Source organism: Gymnoscopelus braueri (genome assembly GCF_963280865.1).
Source record: "Gymnoscopelus braueri genome assembly, chromosome: 7".
Taxonomy (NCBI): domain Eukaryota; kingdom Metazoa; phylum Chordata; class Actinopteri; order Myctophiformes; family Myctophidae; genus Gymnoscopelus; species Gymnoscopelus braueri.
In genome coordinates, this window is record NC_137608.1 from 19,482,204 (window position 1) to 19,494,255 (window position 12,052).

The 12,052-nt window shown below is 41.3% G+C and overlaps 1 protein-coding gene across 1 annotated transcript in view; it reads left to right on the forward strand.

Moving 5' to 3' along the window:
- adamts3 (ADAM metallopeptidase with thrombospondin type 1 motif, 3) overlaps window positions 1-12,052 on the forward strand; it is a 217,324-nt gene that overhangs the window by 122,464 nt on the left and 82,808 nt on the right. The window contains exon 8 of the mRNA XM_080432756.1: window positions 6,656-6,761. Coding sequence (XP_080288882.1) covers window positions 6,656-6,761 — 106 coding nt within the window. The remainder of the gene's footprint in view (window positions 1-6,655; window positions 6,762-12,052) is intronic.

Below are 12,052 nucleotides of genomic sequence, written 5' to 3' on the forward strand. Positions count from 1 at the left end.
ACGGGGCCTTGACAGAGGGTACACGTTGTACCCGTCTGCCTGTGTCCCTTTTATGCCCATATATGGAGATTTCTGTATCTGTCAGTTCTTGTCCCTTTTATGCCCATTTATGGAGATCGCTGGTTTGTTTATGGTTATGTCTGAGTCATAGTGACAGGCCCTATACGGCCATTTATTTATTTCACTCTCGTCAAGATGAAAACCATTTTATTGCAATGATATTGCATTTGGCGGTGTGGTTCTGATCCCATGATACCACAGAATAATCTGCGCAAGCATGACAGAAACGTAATGCTACTACTGGAGGAAGCTGGTGTTGTTTAGGGAGTTTGATCACTGAAGCGCTGTCAATGAGGTACATGTTGCAACTAAATAGACTGCATAGATCGAACCATTAGGATCGTGGCTGCATTGAAGGATGTACGAGTGGGGGAACCCGGCTTGACTTCCATACCTGCCTGAACTACGGCGACGCTCCATCAATATTGATGTGGATATTGATATGGATATATTCTTTTGAAAAAGGATGGCAAAGTCAGAGTGCAAAGCAAAGTCGAGCAAACAAGTGAATAGTTCAACATCAGTCAGTGTGACATTGTTGCATCGTTCCGTGTCAGCATGAGTATTCTTCACTACAACCAACATTTCAGCATTCCCACAAAGGATTGGGACTCCTATATACAGTCGACCTTCTGAATCCATTTTTCTTCTCAGTGGGTGGGCCTATCAATCTGAAATTGCATGGGTATGGGCGGGAGTCACTGAGAGAGAGTGTTGTAACTCTCTCTCTCTCTCTCTCAACTAGGAGTGCGACTGTTAACACATTGACTGCCATTGACATCTATAGAAGTCATTTCAAATGCAACGCTTCACTGCCATTGAGTTCCATAGACATCATTTTGGGTGTTTTCAGTGATTACGATAGAGGGCGCTCTTCCGCAACCTGTGACTGATCCTAGGACTCCCCGGGGGGAAGAATACACCCGGAAATCACGTGATCTAAACAAATTATCAGATTTATAAAAACACGTTTACCTCTGATTTATTTTCCCAGATTGCGTTTTTGGTCAAAAACAAGCTATATTCAACTGCCGATAACTGAAGAACAGAAGATCGCGTTTATAATGTATTTGTTTGAGGATAGGGTTATGAAAGCACATAAACAGTTGAAATATTGGAGATACAAGGTTTCCACCCGACAGCAACGATATGCTGTCGTATGATGAAGAATAAATCATGCTTTACCATGAGTAGACACATTTACAAGCAGTGGTGGAAAAAGTACTCGAATGTTTTACTTAAGTAAAAGTATCAGTACTGCAATGTAGAGAAGTACTCTGTTACAAGTAAAAGTCCGGAATAAAAAATGCACTTGAGTAAAAGTACAAAAGTATTGGTATCAAAATTTACTTAAAGTACCAAAAGTAAAAGTACTAAAATGTTTGAATATATGTGAACTTGTAGGTCTGCTATTTTCAAATAGCCTAGGTATAACATAGGACTAAAGTGGTTAATGTATGTTTTATAAAGTAGTCATTTATATCTGCAAAGTAACTAGTAACTAAAGTTTTCAAATAATTGTAGTGGAGTAAAAGTACAATATTTTCCTCTGAGATGTAGTGGAGTAAAAGTAAAAGTAAAGACAATTGGAAATACTCCAGTAAAGTAAAAGTCTCACACTTAAGTACAGTACTTGAGTAAATCTACTTAGTTACTTTACACCACTGTTTACAAGTTCTTCAAAGATGTATTATTATGTAAAACTAAGACAGGTGAGCCAAGAGCCTTTTGTTAAATCACCATAATGTAATGAATAAGACCTTATCTTACAGATGCTCTATCTAGGGATTCCCATTACATACGGTACTGTATAATTAGGCAACTGACAGAGCAGGAAGTGGGCAAACCTCCAGGGCTGCACAGTTACACAAGGGTTAATAACCAGAACACTGTGCAGAACATATCTCCCCATCCATCATCACACCCAATGAAGAACAATGAAGTCACCGAGAACATTACATGCAATTTGGCCAAAGATAATGCACTGATAAGACGAAGAGAATTATAAATGTGTTTTCCACCAAAAATCATCATTATCAACAATTCGGATTAATAACAGTGATCGCAGTGTTAAAGGGGCACTACGCAACTTTGTCCAATCTGTATGGTAGAGCATGTTAATACAATGTTATACAATTGGGGTGGTTGTATTGTGTCTCCCTGCTCTTCTATTGAGACATTTAGATCGTGTCAAAGGTCATGTTTCACCTAGACACAGGATCTGAAGGTCAAGATTAAATGTATCCCCTGAGCAAGCAGGCAGGCTCTATGTAGAAGGAAACAAACCCATTATACTTCCCTCTTATTTTCTCCTGTGAGGAAGCGGAGAGCAGAGGAGGTTGCCTGTTGGAGTAACAGTCAATCAGCAGCAGTGGTGGAAGAAGGTTTTTCTTCTTCTGTTGCACTTTGCATTAAAGGTAGCAATACCACAATGTAGAAATGCACTAAAGTCCTGTATTCAAGATTTTACTTGAGTTACACATTTTTCTAAATCGGTCAAACCTTTCCCAAAATCCAAAGAATAATACAGGGCTTATGTATGTCTTGTATTGATAAATCTGCAAAGTAAATGAAAAATACTCAAGTAAAGTAAAACCTTACATGAGTATATGTACTTAGTTACTTTCCACCACTGAACAGCAGCTAATTTACCCCAAAGATGGAGGAAGAAAAATGGATTGAGGCGTCGCTCTCATTGGCATCCTCGGCACAATCAAGCCATTTATATTGCAGCCTTGTTATGTAATACGGTCTTGTTACAGGCGTGTGTATGTGTGTGGGTGAGTAATGCCTGATTTACACCGAAAATAGCCAATTTTCAAGCTCACGATGCGTCGTGCTGCGAGGCATTGTGAGCTTGTAGATTGGCTATTTTCAGTGCGCCATGTCGGCGTGCAACTAAGTATAATTCACCCTTAACCCATTAAGACCTGAGGTTCCGATTCTACAAATGTCTTCTAAATCCCAACAGTATTCTGAAAAACTATGTCAGTGGTTCTCAAACTTGTATATGTAATATGGCCGTGGACCCGCATCTCAAAATATGTTGTTCTAGGGACCCCCAGAAGCAAAGATTTGAGTTACAAATGTTCGCTTAAAAATATATATATTCAAAGATTTGCACACATTTTCACGATTTTTCAAAAATAGCAGATCTACAAGCTCTACGAGCTTGTAGATCTGCTATTTTTGAATAGCCAAAGTGTAAAATAATGCTTTTTTAGCTCAAATCAAAAAGTGACACAGATGCGTTCCAGGTCTTGATGGGTTAAGATGATATAGAGCCCCACTGCCACATCAAACCCCAGCCAAATCTACAGTCCGCGGAGGCTAAAACAAACAACAAAACACCTGCATCCTCGCCGACGGCTGCTTAGCGTCTGCGAGAGAGACCGTCAACAAACATAATTCCCTCGTCAAGTTTTCGTTATGTCTTCGAGCCACGAAAAGTCATCAGGAGATAATGGGCTCCGTGGCTCCCCGTAGAAACTCACTAATCAAAAGCAGAATGAACTTCAGCGGTGTCTGTGGGGAAATCATCCAACAATCACTTATTCCACTAGGGTTTCCTCCACTTCATCGCTGGATTTTGATCACATCTGATAAATGAATGTCAAAAGCACGGGGACGTGAAGCGCTCCTGTGTTGTTGGCTGCATGACATGGTTTGAAATGAAATCATTTTTAACGACGTAAAACCATAAACAACAGACGTTTTCACCGTTGATGGAATTGTATTTATTCATTTATTTATTTTCATACTGCATTGTTGTTGACCAATTTGAGAAACATTCGGGAATTGAGGTCCGCACGCACGCACGCACGCACGCACGCACGCACGCACGCACGCACGCACGCACGCACGCACGCACGCACGCACGCACGCACGCACGCACACACACACACACACACACACACACACACACACACACATACACACACACACACACACACACACACACACACCATAACCTTTGCCCTCCTGGCGGAGATAAAATGTAATCTGTCAGTTTCTGGCCCGGACTGGCTGTCAGGACATTTGGGGAATTTGATGATGGCCTGCCTGCCTGTGTGGCCTGGCCTGTCTGTCAAATATTTTAAAATATATATAATAACTAGAAAAAGTGCTCAGGTCTCCACCAGGTCAGGTAGGTTATTGTGGGCCAGCAATGTTCGGAATTCAGTCATGACTATAGATATAAATATATAATATTAAAAAAATTGTTTTAAAAAAAAAATGTTTGACGAGTTTCACGGCAATCGGACGCTGCATTCATGACTTGAGGCATCTTGTTCAAAACGAGCCGCTCCTGCAAACTTTAGACGAATAGCTCTGTTCATATGTAAAGTCATTTCAGCCATTCAGCTCTTGAACAGAGATATGATTTGTAACGTAGTACTTTCATAAGATCATGACACTCTGTTTACACTTTTACTTATTTCCATTTATATTTAATATTTATGTGTACACATAGTTTTTTGTTGTGGCTAGTATGTCTTTATGAGATGGAATGTTAGTTTTTTTTACAGAAAGTTAAGCACCTCAATCAAAATTGACTGTCCATGACACATCTTTTGTTTGTGTTTGTGTGTGCCTGCAGGTGCATGCGTGTGTGTGCGTGCATGTATGTATGTATGTATGTATGTATGCGTGCAGTGTGTGGGTAGGGTGAACTGTGTGGGTGTATGCCTCCCGGCCTGAATTATTATCTCAGGTCAAATTGTTTCTCAATTTGTGAAAATCCATCATGCAGACTGTGTCGCTGGAATTAACCTTCAGAGAAGGTTTTTTTTTATTCCCCGTCCGTCTTTTCCGGTGTGAGTAAAGCAGGCTCTGTGTGCAAGGGGCTTAAGACCAGCTTAAGGTTAAAGGCCAAAGGCTACAAGGTCATATCATGAAATGGAATCAGTTGACTTGTCAGAATCTCAGTGCTGGCACAAGGAATAGCCTCAGGTTTGCAAAAGTATAGAGTAATAGAGAATACCCTGCATGAACTCTAGCACCACAACTTATTCTCCATCATGAGCAGTGGTCCGCGCTGAAGGGAGTGGTAACAACTATTCAATTCAATTCAATTTTATTAAAGTGTCAAATCACAACAAGTTGTCTCAAGACACTTTACATGTAGAGAAGAGACCCGACAATCCCACCCTGAGCAAGCAATTTTGCGACAGTGGCAACGAAAAACTCCCTCTTAACTGGAAGAAACGTCAGGCAGACCCTAGGCTCTAGGGTGGCGGCCTTCTGCCTCGACCGTGTCGGGGGAAAGAAGAGAGGGAGAGACAGACCGAATGTTTCTCAAATCGGTCAACAACAATGCAGTATGAAAATAAATAAATGAATAAATACAATTCCATCAACGGTATTGAAAAGACACACAATTGTTTTTACCCGGCACATTACATTACATTAAATTACAGTCATTTAGCAGACGCTTTTATCCAAAGCGACTTACAATAAGTGCATTCAACATAGGTAGGGAACAAAACTACTAATCACCAGAAGTCTTAAGTGCATTTCCTGCAAAAACAAGCAACCAAGAGTATACCTAGCGCTAAGGTAAAAGTGCAATATATCAGCTACCTACTTTCAGAAGAGACAAAATAGCAAAATCAAATGAGCACGAGCTAAAACAAATAAGTGTATCGACTAAACAAGATCCAATAAAACAATACAAAAATAAAACAAGAGTTCGTACAACTAGTTAACAACAAGTGGCCCAATTCTTTCCCAACTTGCTACAAAAATCGCTCATGCAAAACTATATAATCTCCTACATTTCATTTTCCACCTTCACATGTGTCTCCTTCTCTAATAATCATAAAGTGCTATATATTTCATCTCGCCATTTACTTCCGGATGGTTCGTTACACCAGCCAATCATCATCATCATCTGCACCACACTGAGAAGACGGGAAAGAAACAAGCGCTGCCGTGGTCTATGCAAACGAGCCCAAATGCGCGCCCAAATAAGACCAAAATAGCTTATACAAAAGGCAGACCTGGCAACAGGTCTACCAAATGAGGTGGTCACCCTAGCACCGTTTGTGACCACCGAAACGGGCCTTAGGTGGGCCCCACCTAGGCAATTCTATGTGGGGCAGAGGTGGATTTTAACTGCGATGCCCATGCGGGCTATAAGTAGCTTATACCTGGCCCTTAGGTGGGCCCCAACTAGCCACTTTTATGTGGGACCGAGGCGGGTCCTAACTGGGTTTGCCCATGCAGGCGGTACTAGCCACGTTTAAGTGGGTTCTAACTGGAACCTAGGTGTACCCTAACCAACCAGAGTGCAGTGGCCATCGCTCCAAATGTTGTGACGTCAGGGCTCTCAATACTGCACATTGGTGGAGGAGGAGGGGCCGCAGGGCGACCGCACACATCGCTGAACCAATGGTAGCCCACGGATGTCTCCTCTGGAGATTTAAAATCCGCCCCTCTATGCCACATATCAGACGCGCTACAGGGTCTAATATATATGAGTGAATATTTTAGCAATCAGTGTTGTTTTGACCACTATGAATCAGATCAACAACACATTTCCACCAATGCCCTGTCAGCTCATCCCTTTCTCCTCTCCTCTTCCTGCTGCCAGGTTATGCTCCAGTAACGGGCATGTGCCACCCAGTGCGGAGTTGCACCCTCAACCATGAAGACGGCTTCTCCTCAGCGTTTGTTGTCGCCCACGAGACAGGACACGTGTAGGTTCCTCTCTCTTTCTCTCTCTCTCTGTGTGTGTGTGTGTGTGTGTGTGTGTGTGTGTGTGTGTGTGTGTGTGTGTGTGTGTGTGTGTGTGTGTGTGTGTGTGTGTGTGTGTGTGTGTGTGTGTGTGTGTGTGTGTGTGTGTGTGTGTGTGTGTGTGTGTGTGTGTGTGTGTGTGTGTGTGCGTGCGTGCGCAGTATGAGTCTGTGTCCGGCCTTTGCCAGTAATATTGTTGATGTGCATATTACAGTATGTGCTTAGTGGAAAAAAGCCTCTTCCTGAGGATTTTAGTGCTCCAGGGACCTTTTAAGCAGACAGTCCTTTATGTTCTACTTCACTGAATTTATCTGCAAGCAAGCAAGCAAATCCTTTTGTCCATAGGGATCTGTCCACAGTTTGAGCTACGGTAATGTAAAAACCAGACGAATCTGCCACCACTAGACAATAAATAGATAGTCGCAGTGATATTAGTCTGGCCATGCCAGGCTAGGCCGCCCGCCGAAACGTAATAGAGAGTTTGCCGGGACGCCGAAACGTAATAAGAGAGTTTGCCGGGAGGCAATTACAGAGCTACTCCGTTTTGAATCTCATTCAAGATGACGTCCAGACGGTGTATTACTCATTGTAAACTTAATCGGCATCTGACCGAAGCAACTTGGTAACAAACATTCTGCACAGTTGGCCGTCTCTCTCTCTCCCTTGGCCAGCGTGCGCCTGCAGGCTACAAACAATAACGCGGCGCACCACATGAGCGAGATTCTACCATGCCATAGCCTGAAGGGATGGAACCTTCTGATTGGTTTGCGAGGCCGTTTCCGAAAAATGTCATTTCACTGGACCTTTTTAAACATGTTGTGATGCGACGTGTTGTTAGCGTGTAGATCGGCTATTTTCACTATTTAATTACAAAAAGTAATAATCATTTGAAAAAGAAACGTTTTTGGACAGGTTTCTGCCTGACATCGACAATTTACTTTTGTTCGCCCCCATTGCAGAAAGAGAGGGGAAAAAAGAACAAGCATATATACATGATATACTGTACAGCAAGAAACGTAGCCCCTCACTGCTCCCCCCGAGCGCTCATCACCACCTGAGCAGCCAGCCATCAGTGGGTTGAATAAGTCGGTAGGGAGAGGCTTATTGTCGGTATGAGGCGGGAGTCTGTCTCCGTTACAATGCTCCGCTAGACCCCTGGGGAGATGGATTGCTGAGGTGGAGCGCCAAACCTACCAATGATCAGCTCCCAGTACTTACCGCACGACTTGCCGCACACAAGCCGTGCTACTCATATACGCTGAGTTGGCGATGACCGGGATCTAACCCATGACCTTGCGGTTCAAAGGCGAGAGCTCTACCGACTGAGCAACCCGGACAGTTTTTTTTTTAACCCATTAAGACCTGAAGGCGATTCTACAAATGTCTTCTAAATCCCAACAGTATTCTGAAAAAAATTATGTTTCTATATCAGGTGCTCAAACCTCAAAATGATATGTATTTGGCCGGGGACCCCTATCTCAGAATATTTTGTTCCAGGGACCCCCAGAAGCAAAGATTTGAGTTACAAATGTTCGCTTTAAAACAATATATATATTCAAAGATTTGCACACATTTTCACGATTTTTCTAAAATAGCAGATCTACAAGCTCGTAGCGCGACACTCTGTGCCGCGCTACAAGCTTGTAGATCTGCTATTTTTGAATAGCCAAACTGTAAAATAATGCTTTTTAGCTCAAAATCTAAAAATTACACAGATGCGTTCCAGGTCTCAATGGGTTTAATCTGAAAACCCCAATGCAACCAGTACATTTAGCAACATAATTATGTTCTCGTGTGAGGCAGCCTGTCAGCAGCACGCACTTGAATGTGTAAGGTGGATTAAAACAATTTGCATGATAGACCCTAATTGAGTGCTACTGTAAACACCGTAGACGTCCTTGGAAATGACATCTGACTGGTTCCTTGTGAGGGGGAGCTGTGAGTGTGCCTGTGAGTCAGGTAACTTGACACATATTATTCCCAAAGGAACGACGCCTGTACCTCTGATGTTCTCGTTAATTAGTTTTTAGCAGCTGCACGTTCATCACCCCAGTTGACTTTTTCAAAGCTACACCGGGTGTTGGTCATAATTAATTAGGAATGGAATGACAATCATGATTCGATATGAACCACGACACTGGGTTCACAATACAAATTTTCTCAGAGAAAAACAACACTATTATAGAATGTTCTCTTGTCTTTTATATAATATTTTTAAGAATACATTTTTATTCCTGAGGTAGGGTACATTAGCAAATTACAAACTACAGTATACAATTACAGGAATGCATGTTTAGCCTTGAAAATATCAATGTTGAGCAGCCGCAGAGGTCCAGCTGCCTGTTGTAATTAATAATGCTGAACGCATGAATGCACCATTGATTCTGGATGTAACATTTTGCAACAGCAAAAGGTCAACCTTTCAATTTAAGAACGAAAAACCTGCTGTATGTGAAGCTTAGCACGCACGCACGCGCACGCACAGACACACACACACACACACACACACACACACACACACACACACACACACACACACACACACACACACACACACACACACACACACACTTTGTATTATATGTGTGCGCATACACACGCATGCATGCACACCCTCACACATACAGTACACCCCCCCCACACACACACACACACATGTTTTTATTATACTTGTGAGGATATCAACATTTTAGGAAGGTGGTTTTATCAAGTGCGTAGCTTGTAGATCTGCACATTTCGGTCCAGAACACTGGCAAGTAACTAAGTATAAATCAAGCCTAACTCAAACCCCAAGCCCTCAACCTAACCTAAGTGTTTAATACTAACCAGAATCCTTTCCTAATTATAAGCCTACTTTGTAAATCTAAAAATCTTTTTTAAAACAGCCATTTCTCTTCTGAAGACAAAGGAAACGGCCTTCACAAATGTCTCAAATTCTACCATACTTGTAGGGACATTTGGCGCTCACAAGTAAGCAAGCACACGCACACGCACACACACACACACACACAGACGGATTGAGTAGCCGTATAAACAACATGCTGAGTGAGTAGTCTCTTCACCATCTGTCATTTCTCACACTGGGTGGCTCTTAATGTGAAGTAATTGGAGCCACTGTGTTGTTTGTAGTGGGAGTTACACATTATTATGTCATTTCACACAACACACAATCTGATTGATGTTGCCAAATAATTGGCAAAACACTTTTAATGATAATGTAACATCAACCCTCTTAGACCTGAGACCCATTCTACTGTAAATACGCCTTCTTAGTCCTACGTTTTCTGGGAAAAAAATAATGATGATGCTATCTTGCTATATGTTGGTATCTATCATCTCATGTCGGGTGGAATCATCATTATTATTTTTATTATCATTATTTCAGGATTCAAATTCAAAAATAGCAAAAGTAACAGATCTACAAGCTCAAAACGCGATGCTTCGTGCCGCGTTTCGAGCTTCTGTATCTGCTACTTTTGATGCTTTTTAGTGTGACGCTGTAAGTAAGTAAGTAAGTAGGGCTTAAAAGAAAACACAAAAGGTTAGAATATAAAGGTTTCTGCCCGACAACAGCGATATATATATATAGCAACATAACAACTAAAATGACACAGAGGCGTTCCCAGCTTTAAAAGGTATAACAACGTATAGAGGTGTAACAGGTCTAAATGGGTCATGTTAGTTTTTTTTCTTTAAAACCTTGAAGAATGTGTTTTCATTGTGATATCGATAAATAAGAATTGAAAGTGTTCCATGTTAGTTCCATTGGACAAATACATATCATTTTGGATGGTCCTTTGACATGAAAAAAGTTTGAGAACCACTGATATTATAGCAATATCAGTTTAAATAAATAAAAAAACTGTTAGGATTTAGAGGACATTTATTGTAGAACCCCCAGAAGCAAGGAATTGTCTTTAAAAGAAATATATATATATTCAAAGATTTGCACAAAAAAAAGACCCTCATCTCAAAATATGTTGTTCCAGGGACCCTTCTAGAAGCACAGATCGGAGTTAAAGATGTTTGCTTTAAAACCTATTTTATTAAACGATTTGCACACATTTTCCACGTTTTTTTTTTTTTTTGCAGATTTACAAGCTCATAGCTACAAGGTGCCACGCTATGAGCTTGTAGATCTGCTATTTTTGAATAGCCAAAGACATCGAATGGGTCAAATGTTTCAGCTCCCCAACTGGCAAAGTGTGGGAGAAAGTATTGAGCAAAGTATTTCAGCGTGCCAGTGGGCTGTGAATAAAGCATGACTGCCATCTGGTTATATTAGACACGATGCTGCTCAGGCCACACAGTGGACTGGAGTCCTACCATGATGCTGACAGCAAATATGAGAGGCTGTGACAGCAAGTAAGGGAAGCAGGGAGTGCCAGCGAGCTTGGAAACTTTCTATCGAGTTCCGAGCTAACTAGCTTGTCACCGTTTGTACAGTAGCTTTGGAAGGGAGCAAGTCGTGCTATTGTTTTACTGTTTTTTAGCAGTGGTGGAAAAAGTACTAAAGTTTTGTACTTAAGTAAAAGTATCAATACTACAATGTAGGAATACTCCGTTACAAGTAAAAGTCCGGAATTCAAAATCTACTTGAGTAAAAGTACAAAAGTGTTGGCATAAAAATGTACTTAAAGTACCAAAAGTTAAAGTACTTATTATGCAGAATGTCCCATTTCACAAGTTTAAAAAATAAAAAAAACTTTTGAAAATAGCCGATCTACAAGCTCACAATGCGTTGCGATGCGACGCATTGTGAGCTTGTAGATCTGCTATTTCCAAATGGCCAAAATATAAATAATGTACAGTACTTGAGTAAATGTACTTAGTTATTTTACACCACTGGTTTTTAAGAGTATCGGTATTTTGTGAACATTCATGCTGTCAGTTCTATATTAGTGCCAGTTGGCTATTAACGACTTTCAACCAATAGTCGAATATTTACCCCCCCACCAAAACGTAATTAAAAAATAAATAAATTATAAAGCTACGTGTTGTGAGCTTGCAGATCGGCTTTCTCACCCAGATAGGATCTTTAAAGGTGCAACCTTTAAACCGCGCAACAGGACGTGCAATAACCCCAAGTTTGCAACTACTTTCGCCTGCGCCCTTCACCGGGTATGGTCTAGTGAATATAACTAACACAAGCCACCCTGGTTATAGTTGGTCTTATTGATTGAGAAATGTATATCCTGTGGTCGGTTACTGTAGGTCCACTACTGGTTGACAAGAGGTATTGCATTAAGCTCAA